Raw genomic sequence first — 13,134 nt, 5'->3', positions numbered from 1 at the left:
GCATTTCATGAGGGGCCAGGAAAGCTTGGGACACAGCATGCATGTGACGGTCAGAAAGATTGCGGTGGGAGGGTGGTGAGCAGGGTCTGGGCTCACATACAATACATTACATGCAGTACCACTGTACCCAGGAACAGGCCATAGGAGTCACTGGAACATTAAACATATCAGTGAAGGGATGTGTATTAATTCTGCTAGAAACACAAAGCCCATCCCTATTTCGACACGAATTCGCAGCCTTGCAAGTCCACCAAACCCCGCCCAGCGATTTCCGGGAAACCTTCACCCACCCTCGCAGCATGTGTTCGCACATGATTAAAGGGCCTGTGAATGGATGTTTAACATAAACATCTATTTGCAGACTATGGGTGAACACCCACATCATTCGATGGTCGACGATCATCGAATGATGAAACGTGCACGCATATCTAAGTGACTCACCTGCTGGGCGTTCTCATGGGTGCAACTATACACCTCTGCACCCCGGCCGTAGCCTTGGGTGCGTGCACCCGTCATATGCACATACGCAGAAATGACCCTGAGCATGCGCCCACCATCGGTCCCTGTGCAAACGCCTCACTTCGCAATTGCAGGAAAATGACATGCGATGTGTCACTTTTCGACTGGTAGCATTAACGCGTCGGAAACGCATAAAAAGTGGCCATATTTTCTACTCTACAATGGCACCTAACCCTTGGTTTCTGCCACCCTGATGCTGATTTCCATGTCATGTCTACTAATGCAGCAATGTTTATATACCATGTATTTGTTCTATAATGTCCTGTATTGCAAGTCATTGCTTTGCTCATTGGTTTATGTACTTTATTATGGGAAAAGCTTCCCACTCCACATAAGGGATTGCTATAGTGTACTGAACAAGAGCTGGAGAGCATCCCCCAACTACCAGTATCCTTGACTTTATATTGCATGTATGGGATCCGGAATACATAAATAACAAACTGTATTGTCTAGCACACATGTTTAAAGTGCCTCCAGACATCTCCAGCATTTATTTCCTATGTGACCAAAACATTCTTTTTCCCCATTTCTGACAATTCTAAATGAAAGAATTTAGAAGAACAGATTTAGTACACATCGCCATTTCAGCAATACAGGTTGAGTATCCCTTATCCAAAATGCTCGGGACCAGAAGAATTTTGGATAACAGATTATTCCTGATTTCGGAATATTTTTATATTTCAATGATGTATCTTGATGTAGCTTGCATTTATGTTGTATATACAAATCAAACACTTGAAATACATACAAATATATTTTGTTTATTTATTATTAAACAAAGTTTCAAAACATGAAACAAAGTTTGTGCCCTATGTCAGGTACTGAATTTGAATGCCAAGCCATAATTTTTTTGCACATATTTAGTGCCAGTTACATATCATATCCTCAGTAGTGCCAGTTAGGGGCATGTATTACTTGACCTGTATTCCGTGGACGCTTGCCACGCTTAGGGCTCATTTTCCGCTGGCCACGCTTCGGGCTTGATGGCTCGCTGCGCTCCCCACACTTTATAAAATCAACTCCACACCGACGTGGATAGTGGGGGTATGAACAGGTCGGGAGGACGCGTACCGCTGCGCTAACCACGCTTCGGGGTGACATGGATAATGGGGGTGTGCTAAATCGCATCACATGCGATTTGCGTGCGATGCGATCCGCAGGCAGGGGTGCAGTGAAACTGAACAAGTATCATCACATCGCATGCGATGCAATCCCTAAGCCGACGTACGTAGTTAAGTTGGGTGCCTTAATTACATTCTGGAAACTATGGATAAGGGATATTTGGATAAGGGATACTCAACCTGTACTTTTGCTGCTTTCCGTCCAAATGTACAGGTTAATTAAATTAATCAGCTTAATAAGGCATTGGAATTTCCCTATATTTATTTTAATAGGCTGCATCTAGCCACGCTGAATAATATAGGATAAAAGAGAATTTGTGCCTGCGCTGGCTGCTTCCAAATAATTGTATCAGACGTTTCTCAAAAAAATATATAAACAATTTATTAAAACATACACATGAATAAAATATCACACTATATATATCATTTAAACTGAGAGTCCTTTTGTTGAAGGTATTGTCTCACTGAGAGCAAATTAGCAAGTGCTAGCTGAGAATAATAATGAAGTGCTGTAAATTGTATATTACCATCCTGGTCGGTCTGGAAGATTTTTATATACCAGAGTCGGGATCACAGTCCTGAATCAGGCCCTATGGCGGGCGGGGGTATAACACTCCCCTCAGAAGGTGATGTCCTTAGGAGACTGGGATTAGGGATCATGCAGGTATCCCAAAAGCTGGAACTCCAGTTTTTCCAATACTGTGTCCCTTTAGGCAGCAACAGATTTTTCTCAAGCGACCAAATTTTGGATGAGTCCCATTTGGGGGAATATGGGGTATCAAGCACCGGATCTCAGCAGCAACAATGGGGGTGTCTTGTGGCAAGGCTCAACGCGTTTCCCCGGATGTAACCTCCGGCTTCTTCAGGAGCAAGTGTATCTATGTGAGTTCTCAGCTCACTATTTATACCTGAGGACTAATTGTCTATGACAAACACCTGAGTGTGATAACCGTTTAAAAACTTTAAATAATATGAGAAACGTCTCTAAGTATACATAGGAAAACTCTTTATATTGAGATGGAGGCAGTCATCTATATATAAACACCTTTTTCATATATAAAGATACATAATTTACTTTTCATATAGGTATATGTGCGGTCATGTGACCCGGAAGTAACCAATGTTGAGGTCCATCTGAAAGTATGCATGTAAACTAGGCATTAACATATAATGGATGTGTGCGGTCTCGGTACAGGGCGACCAGGGGGGTGAAGGGGACCGCGGCGCCGTGCACCGATTGCCGGTATCGGTAACACGATCGCCACAGACACCTCCGCTTACCTGGACGTTGTTCCGCCTGTTGCCCAGCAACCGCTCCCGGTCACGTGCACGTCACATGACCCGAGAGCGTGCCAGACGGCACACATCGATGCGTCCTCCCCGTCCAGGAGATAGGGGCGTATGACGCCCTGTTCACGTGCGGCGGCTCGCGAGAACTAACTGCTCTCATGTTAGGCCGCGCGTGTCTTCTATGACAGAGTCGCAGCATCGCTGAGTTGCCTAGCAACAGGCGGAGAATGGTCTGTGAGACCAAAACACTGTAATCACCGCATCTATCTGAGTATATTATACAGACATTGCACATAAAAGAGCATTTAGCAAGTATTAATAACGATTGTGTTTAACTACAATCTATTAGTGGATAAATATTAATCACAATGTATTATGATGACAATTCAATACACATGGAGTATTGGTTATTTAGAAAATGTTCAATGAATACAGATCTATAATTCTATCGAGGATATCATTTTTTATATCCTATGCAAACAAGAGATTTTTTGGACCTTGAAATACAATTCACTACATCCTGACGGATTAAACGAATCAATAGAGTTAAATACAGTATTATAAATTGGTTATACATAAAAATTCAATATCTCTATGTATCTTTCTGTATATAAATAAATTTTCTTTATGAATTATTATTTAATGATCATCTATTGTATTTCTGTGTTTCTGTAATATTTATATAAAAAATGATAGAAGACACGCGCGGCCTAACATGAGAGCAGTTAGTTCTCGCGAGCCGCCGCACGTGAACAGGGCGTCATACGCCCCTATCTCCTGGACGGGGAGGACGCATCGATGTGTGCCGTCTGGCACGCTCTCGGGTCATGTGACGTGCACGTGACCGGGAGCGGTTGCTGGGCAACAGGCGGAACAACGTCCAGGTAAGCGGAGGTGTCTGTGGCGATCGTGTTACCGATACCGGCAATCGGTGCACGGCGCCGCGGTCCCCTTCACCCCCCTGGTCGCCCTGTACCGAGACCGCACACATCCATTATATGTTAATGCCTAGTTTACATGCATACTTTCAGATGGACCTCAACATTGGTTACTTCCGGGTCACATGACCGCACATATACCTATATGAAAAGTAAATTATGTATCTTTATATATGAAAAAGGTGTTTATATATAGATGACTGCCTCCATCTCAATATAAAGAGTTTTCCTATGTATACTTAGAGACGTTTCTCATATTATTTAAAGTTTTTAAACGGTTATCACACTCAGGTGTTTGTCATAGACAATTAGTCCTCAGGTATAAATAGTGAGCTGAGAACTCACATAGATACACTTGCTCCTGAAGAAGCCGGAGGTTACATCCGGGGAAACGCGTTGAGCCTTGCCACAAGACACCCCCATTGTTGCTGCTGAGATCCGGTGCTTGATACCCCATATTCCCCCAAATGGGACTCATCCAAAATTTGGTCGCTTGAGAAAAATCTGTTGCTGCCTAAAGGGACACAGCCATCTATCTTCTTTACAAGTCCGTATTGGAAAAACTGGAGTTCCAGCTTTTGGGATACCTGCATGATCCCTAATCCCAGTCTCCTAAGGACATCACCTTCTGAGGGGAGTGTTATACCCCCGCCCGCCATAGGGCCTGATTCAGGACTGTGATCCCGACTCTGGTATATAAAAATCTTCCAGACCGACCAGGATGGTAATATACAATTTACAGCACTTCATTATTATTCTCAGCTAGCACTTGCTAATTTGCTCTCAGTGAGACAATACCTTCAACAAAAGGACTCTCAGTTTAAATGATATATATAGTGTGATATTTTATTCATGTGTATGTTTTAATAAATTGTTTATATATTTTTTTGAGAAACGTCTGATACAATTATTTGGAAGCAGCCAGCGCAGGCACAAATTCTCTCTTATCCTACTTTGTACCCTAGGGCCTGACCGCCCTGTGCCAGCCGCTGTTGATTTGCGCACCACACATTTTTCCATTTTTTTTACGCTGAATAATATATATGAAATGATGGGAGTGTTACAAGTGCCCAATGCTCTCTGCCGCACCTTTGCAGCAGGTTCCTTGGTCAGGGCAGAACTGCTGTAAATAGAGCAGACACACAAGGTCTGATTCAAATTTGGGAGCTAAAACAAAACAGAACAAGTAGATGTGCATCTGTGCATAGCTGTGCTGCTCTGCAGGTGGGGCAGATTTAACACGTGCAGAGAGAGCTAGATGTGAGAGAGTCATGTCCAAACTGAAACTATACTGCAGTCTAAAAAATTTGTCTACCTTCTGTGGGGCTACATGTAAAAGCAGCCAGTATTTAACCTGCATGTAATGTCAAATAAGCATGGTTTGTCCAGCGACACTAATTTGCTCTTTTTAGTTTTACTACCCCTCAGAATCAGAGCTTTACAAGAGCAATGGATACACACAGAGAGGCAGGGCCAATGTAATTATGCTGAGCTATAAGACCTGCTTCCCATTTAGCAGTGGCATCACTAGAGGAGGTGCGGGACACTCCTGAGAGGTATTACCAAAATGCCGACTCAGCTGCAGTAACAGGAACCGGGCACAGCAACATTATTGTGTCTGGAGCTTTGCGGTGAGAGAAGAATCACCAAAAACTAACAGTTACTTGGACTAAGTCTAATTCAATAGCGCTCCTACAGAAATATATCAGAATGTAAGTTCTGAACTGTTGTTAATAATTACTGGACTCTCAGAGCCAATATCTAAGGCTACAGTACTTGGTGTCTTTTATGCAAAATACATGGAGCTGATCTGGAGTATAATCTAATGCCAATGGAAGAATATCCAGCAAGGTACGGTCTTATTGGGTTCAACATGCATTGGGTCAACCACTGAAGAGTGACACCTGAAATAGGTTGACATGGCTAAGGTCGACACAAACATTAGGTCGACACTGGGAAAGTCGATTTTTTTTGTCCCAAATGTCGACACAGTCGGCATGGAACGCAGTCTTCGTGTACCACGGCCACTCGTCATGCTTCTGGCATGGTGCCTCGCAGTTCTCCCACCATGCCGTAGTTGATGAAATCCTGCCTGTCGGCACATGTCGGCTCAATCAATTGTGCAAAACTCATGCAGACCTTTTGACTGTTGACCTTCCCATAGTTGACCTTGTGTTGACCTTCCTTCCTGTCAACCTTAGCCATGTCAAGCTATTTCAGTTGCCGACCTAAGGCCTGTCAGCCTTCAGTGTTGGACCCAATGCATGTCGACCTTAATATTAATTAATTATTTATACAGCTGAAAGTATTAACAATTTATAATCCCTATTGTTAATACAAAATGAATCTGCTAAGATTTGATATATTTTATTTAGAGCGGTTTCATATTTGCTGGATTCTAACAACTGTAATCTAAAGCCACGAGACGTAAGTAGTTTATGCCATTGTTGTTTACATTGTGAGCATGCTAATATAGTAGATATTTAAATACAATATCTTTTTTAATTGGTTTGAAGTTTATATGTTATATTGTATTTTTTTTTTATTTCTTAAAATATATCTAGGTAAAAAGATTCCTATCTCTCCTTAAGTTATCTAGAGGTGTACAAGTGGAGCCATCGCTGACCCATGGCACCTGCATTTGGCTTGAGGGGTACCTATAACAGCCCCTTGCAGAGCCGCCCGTTCAAGGCACTCACCCTAAAGCTTGTAGAGCTGCCTGGAGTGCCCATAGGATGCACATGCACGTGCCGGCCCCGCCCCCACAATGTGACATCACATCTGATGGGATGGGACAGAACGCTCAGTGCATATTTTTGCCCTTCTACAGCCGAGTGCAATGAGCGATTAAAGAGGAAATATAAGTTTACATTTGGGAGACCAAACTATAAACCAATACGACATAACTGGGAAACAGTCCAAAAATATATATATTTGCCTTGTTATTTAAAGGCTTTCCAGGTTTTTCATTCAGAAATACTAATTTAAAAATGCATCCCATTTAACACCTGTAAAAATCTCCATTTAACATATTTCAATGTAAAATGCATTACATCAACAGGCTTTGGAAGTCCTGGCAACGGTTGTTTACATCTTGGTTGCGCCTACTGCTTCTGAACGGAGATGATGATATTGTCAGTATGACATTCTCATCACACAGAAGTAAAAACATCCTTTTCTTTTAAGTTTTTGAAACATCCTGCGTGTCTGGATAATGCAACGGTCCATTGTCACAGAAGGAACAAAACATCTACCTACATCTATAGCAGTTTATCAGGGACAGATTTTTCTTTAGATTTAAAGTTTTCTGTTCATTAGAGATGTTCTATCGATAGATAGACAGACAGACAGAGAAGCATTTCAAAGACAAAAGTGATAGACACACACATAAATGGTGCACTGTACAGAACACAGCATGCCCTGGGTAACAATACTTTCCACCTCTCTGTGCTTTTACCTGGAGTGTCTGACAGAGGAAGGGGTAAGAAGGGGTCTGGCGTTTTGTGCAGTGGGGGGCTGGAATCCTTCCCCTGCACGTCTAGAGGTTTATCCACAGCTGGGCATGAGAAAGAGGGAAAATAAACAAACCGGAGAGGAGAGAAAGACAGGTGAGAAGATAGATGTAAAGCTACAGACACATACAGAGCATCCAAGATCCAATCTCCACCTTTATTGTAATTAATTCTACAAGGAACATACAGAGTTGTAGCTACTTGTCTCAGTGGATGCTTCCTAAGCTGGGGACACTGTAGATGACTTTTTCAATGACACGGGCGATTCCAATGTGCTCTGAGTGGACAATGTAAATCATCCAGCGTGTACGCTCTATTACGATGCCGATGCACGTTCCTGACACTTCTACTGATTTTTTTTAACATGTAGGAAGATTTGGATACAATGGTAATAGCAGCATACTCCTAGATGTGGCCACTGACTATATCTTTTGCAAGATTGCACAGTGTGTATGCACTGTATCATTTTTCCAGGAGTACAAGGGAAATCGCCGACAACATTGCATCTATTGCAAGTCATCTAATGTGTACACAGCTTTAGACTGCCCTGAGCTATAGGAAATGACTGCAGAACCGATCGCCAGTGTAAAGTGCAATCTCTGTTCTAGGTTTTAGGTTTTTTTTAAACTACCGTCCTATACTGTAATTCTCATTTTCAAATGATGTTACCAGTACAGGTCATATATATTCATTATCTTGAGTGAGAACATGTGGGACAACTGCTGGCAAAGCCAGTGAGATTAATGTACCTATATAATGGTAAATCCATAAAACATGACCTGTTTGGGAGTTGTGTGATGTGAGGGCAGAGATACCCGGCTTTATAGAGAAAAAGATCATCAGTCATAAAGCTGGCATGGGTTTCAATGTATAGACAGACAGTCAGTCAAAAGGTCATTCCTACCATGGTTCGTATGGTCAAAAGGGCGATAGGTCAAACACAGTGCTCAAGGTTAACAGGTTCAAAAAGGTTGACGTGACAATGGTCGACACACATTTTTTAAACGTTTTTCGCACATTTTTTAACCTTGGTTAATTTACAATTCACGTTGGCTACAATTGGGAATAGTAACCTGCTAAATGTGAGCCTTAAAAGGTATCAATCTGCAATAAATGTAGGCTGAAACACTGAAAATGACAAAACTTGTGTTGTGCGTTAACCATTTCCAAGTCAAACTTTTGACCCCATCGACCTAATGCATACTGACCATATGAAGTTGACCAAATGACGGTCTATCTAGATCTTCTATGCCACCCCAGCGGGTGTCTACCTATGTGTTCCGATTGTCCGGACCTAGCATATAGCCAGTTATGTATGTTAAACCTAAACCAGCTGACCTAAAGACAATGACATGCGAGTAGTTACCTGCTCCACTGGAAAACAGAGAAGGTCCAAATGCATCAGCCTGAGACACAGCAGGAGGCGCTGGGAAGCCGGACAGTAGGTCCTCTGCTGAGCTGCTCAGTTGCTCTGGAGGTTTACCTGTCGGGAAACAAAGCAGCAGGTGAGACAGTGCCAATAACACGACACACGGACATCAGCCTAACAGGCCATTCTCTCCCATTAAGAAGGTGATTTTAAGCAAGGAAGGGACAATCACTGGCCATGTTTGACCTTGCCTCGACGGCAGTGATGGGGAACCTTCGGCCCTCCAGCTTTTGTTGAACTACATATTCCAGCATGACCTGCAACAGTTTTAGCATTGCCAAATAGCTAAACTGTAGTAGGGCATCCTGGGATGTGTACTTCAACAACAGCTGGAGGGCCGAATGTTCCCCTACCCTGCTTTACGGGCACCTCTTCTCCAAAAAACACCTTCAAATACTTTGAACATTTACTAGAGGAGATTGGCATTTGTATCTGCTAGTGAGGCATAAGATTATGCGGAAGCTCCTACTCCACTTACCACTCACTCATCTCCTCCGCGGTGTGGCCTCACAAAGTCATGTCTCTACTAAAAGCAGATATCCAACTCCTATAATCTTCTTTTGCTCAATTGGCAATCCGATTTGGGGGCAGGTTTTAGAGGAGGCATGGAACATCATGCTTAGCTTAAAACCTCTGCATCCTGCCCTAAATAGTATAAAGTGTAACAAATAGATTTACATATAGGTCTATTGTACACCCATCCACCTTCTTCCGACTGGCAGGATGGGAAGAAGCTGCTGCCGGGTGGCCTCTCCTCCTCCTCCCTGCACCCGGAAGAGGATACAGTGCAGGTAGGAGGTCACAGGTCCAGGCAGCACACGTTGTGCTGCCTAGACACAGCAGGTGAGGGGGGGGGGGGGGGGGGGTGGTGTCGGCGCAATTATTATAAAGTGTAACAAATAGATTTACATAAAGGTCTATTGTACACCCATCACTTCTTCCGACTGGCAGGATGGGTGACGGGAAGAAGCTGCTGCCGGGGGGCCTCTCCTCCTCCTCCCTGCACCCGGAAGAGGATACAGTGCAGGGAGGAGGTCACAGGTCCAGGCAGCACACGTTGTGCTGCCTAGACACAGCAGGTGAGGGGGGGGGGGGGGGGGGGGGCGGTGTCGGCGCAAATATTATAAAGTGTAGCAAATAGATTTACATAAAGGTCTATTGTACACCCATCACTTCTTCCGACTGGCAGGATGGGTGACGGGAAGAAGCTGCTGCCGGGGGGCCTCTCCTCCTCCTCCCTGCACCCGGAAGAGGATACAGTGCAGGGAGGAGGTCACAGGTCCAGGCAGCACACGTTGTGCTGCCTAGACACAGCAGGTGAGGGGGGGGGGGGGGGGGGGGGGCGGTGTCGGCGCAAATATTATAAAGTGTAACAAATAGATTTACATAAAGGTCTATTGTACACCCATCACTTCTTCCGACTGGCAGGATGGGTGATGAAAAGAACCGCAAAAAGCTTCTTCCCGATAGCTATTCAGCTATTGAACAATGTACTCTAAGATACTGCTAATCTAAACACCTGACTGCTCTGTCTAACCTTGCAAATCATAACATGTGAATTGTCATTTGTATGCGCAACTGATGCAATGTATGTACAGTATGTCCTGTCATCCCTCTTGTACCATGCTTGAAGCTGCACTGTATCCACAAAAAAATCCTAGTATTCGAGAGTATACATGGCCAATAAAGCGATTCTGATAATGTCCAAAAATGTGGAATGTCTCAACATTAATGGATTCTGTACTATGCAATATACGATTGGATCACGTGATCTATCCACTTAGGGATTTGCTACACTTGCTGAAGCTAAAACCTACCTTACTGTGTATCTAGAAGTCTTATGTCTTTATATAAACGTACTGGTTTCATTACTTTAGCATTTAAATACCTGGTTACAAGAGGGGAAAGAATGAGGGGGTCAATCTAAAATGTACATAGATATAGATTTTAAGATGCAGCAGTGGTTCTCAAACTCGGTTCTCGGGACCTCCCACACAGTTCACATTTCCCAGGTCACCCGGCAGGTGCACAGGTGCGCTCATTACTCATTGACACATTTCAAAACCTCTGCAGGTGGAGCTAATTATTTCACTTGCAATTCTGTGAGACCTGAAAAACATGCACTGTGTGGGGTCCTGAGGACAACTTTGAGAACCTGTGTTTATATGGATTGTGCGAGTTGCACTATATCTTAACACTTGCTCTGTACCTTGCACCTACTCAATTTCTTATAATTGAGGTGCATATACAATTTTGCCAATGTAAAGTATTTGTTATATTTGCTCCTTTCTCTTTTTGCATGTGAAATCATCAAATACAGCCCTCACAACCTGGGATTAATAGTATAGTTACCTATACAATACTGGAAATCACAGAACATACCGACTCTTGCACTTTACCAATAAAAGTTCCTTATTATGTACAATAATAAAGCATATACCACTGGATTAGCACTAACCTATAGTATGTATTAACCTTGCCTTTACCTTTTATATATTCAAATATTTTAAAGGAAATAAAACTCAATACTCTGACATCACAGTATGCATTGAGAATATTGGTCAAACAATTGTATTTTTAAATCTGTTGTACAAGAGCAAGATTTTGAAACAGACACTACGGAAACTTTTAATGTATATCACTAAAAAATTAATGTTTTAATAAAACTAAGACACAAAAGAAAGTCTCAGCAGAAAAAGAGTCTTTGTATCTTCTACTTGACTTTATGTGACTCTTGGGAGCACCAACAACAGAGAGATGCAGTAAAATCTATTCTAGCTAATAATCGTTGATATGTTGGTTTCACACGGCACAACACAGGGAGGGGTCGCAGTCTCCCCCAGATGGACTTAGAGGAAAGGATTTTATGGTAAAAATTCCAATGACCTCTTTCATACATCTGGGGACTCAACATTATTACCTTTGGGATTCCCCAAAACAAACTAACAGGGAAGGGGGGGGGGGGGGGGGGGGGGGTAAGCGACCGACAAGATCACATGCAAAATCTTTCACCCAAAACTCCCTGCACCAAACGTATGTAAACCGCAACATTTTGTGAAAGTGTGCACAGATGATGGTACAAGTCAAAAGAGCCTGGAGACAAGCCAAAACAGACACATCCAAGGACAAAAGAGGTCTGACGCACTGTAGGGATTTGGGATTGGCCTCCCTAACAACTAGCCCCCCCCCCCCCCCACTACCCACATTATCTTACGTGAGCCAGCAACAGGGTAGGAATGGCGAAAGGGTCCAAGAATCAGTGGTGTGTGCGGGCTGTGGAGCAGTCTGACGGCGTCTGAGCGAGTGCTCAGATGCTTCCCAGCATTAGACTGCGCATGTGGTCCTGGGATTCAAATCCTGTAAACTTTGGGGCCAAATCCCGGGATCCCACCTATCCCAGGATCACCCTAGAGGTGCTCTACCAACCAGTAATACGCTTAGAAGCCAACTAGACTGGTTTAGGCGCATCATTCTACACAAACAATAAATCTGCGCACTTAACAAAGGATTCATGGTTAAGATAAATGTCCTGGTTAACCTTTTTATTAACTCTTTGAGTGCCAACATTGCTGTGAGGAGAGATTCTTTAAAATATCCGTTAATAATGCCAGAGACGCTCACAGTAACGGTTCTTTTTTGGGTGCAGTATTTAACTAAACTTCAATGAATTGACTTGGCTGTATTTGTATTTATATATACTATAAGAACAGTCGCTGTGAGCGACGCTGGCATTTTTAGCAGGTATTTTGAGGATCGCTCACAGAAACCTTGGAAACCCTAAACCTGCATGATCTAGAAATAAAATTGCAACAATACTAATAAAACACATTCTTACTATCGCCTAGCTTAGCAAAGTCCTTATTGAGTAGTTCCTCAGCAGTGAGTTTGGAGAAGTTATCGTCATCGAACGGGTTCCAGCCAGAGGACTCTGGGGGGTTGTGGACATTCTGCTGTGAAGTCCTTGGTGATCCAGAGGGTGTTGTAGTTGCTGACCTAAGAAACACCAAGACAAGAAGGGTATGAATGATTAGATTGAGACTAAATGTATAAAATAAAGAGAAGAAGAAGATGATGCGGTCACAATACCAGGAGTCGGGATCCTGACAATCAGAATCCTGACCAAGTCCCAGAGGTAAGTACGTGTATTGGGGTTAGGAACTATGGGTAGAATAGTGTAAGGCTGTGGGTAAGGGGACATTGGTGTTAGGCTGCAGGTAGGGGGAGGTTAGGGTTAGGCTGTGAGTAGTGGGTGATTAATGTAAGGCTGTGGGTAAGGGGACATTGGTGTTAGGCTGCAGGTAGGGGGAGGTTAGGGTTAGGCTGTG

At 43.3% G+C, this 13,134-nt stretch overlaps 1 protein-coding gene across 9 annotated transcripts in view; it reads right to left on the bottom strand.

Annotated features, from left to right (window-relative positions):
• The window catches only part of AAK1 (AP2 associated kinase 1), a 99,606-nt gene that overhangs the window by 22,433 nt on the left and 64,039 nt on the right, over nt 1-13,134 (bottom strand). For 7 of the 9 annotated variants that reach the window (XM_083184550.1, XM_083184547.1, XM_083184548.1 and 4 more), the window contains exons 15-17: nt 12,645-12,802; nt 8,747-8,863; nt 7,326-7,424 (exon numbers count right to left, since the gene is read on the bottom strand). In XM_083184550.1, coding sequence (XP_083040676.1) covers nt 7,326-7,424; nt 8,747-8,863; nt 12,645-12,802 — 374 coding nt within the window. The remainder of the gene's footprint in view (nt 1-7,325; nt 7,425-8,746; nt 8,864-12,644; nt 12,803-13,134) is intronic. The other 2 variants (XM_083184551.1, XM_083184552.1) reach the window with 1 other exon arrangement.

This window comes from Crinia signifera, chromosome 4 (genome assembly GCF_055691185.1).
Source record: "Crinia signifera chromosome 4, ASM5569118v1, whole genome shotgun sequence".
NCBI lineage: Eukaryota > Metazoa > Chordata > Amphibia > Anura > Myobatrachidae > Crinia > Crinia signifera.
Note: the sequence above shows the minus strand (reverse complement) of the source record. Positions and strands in the feature narration are given on the sequence as shown.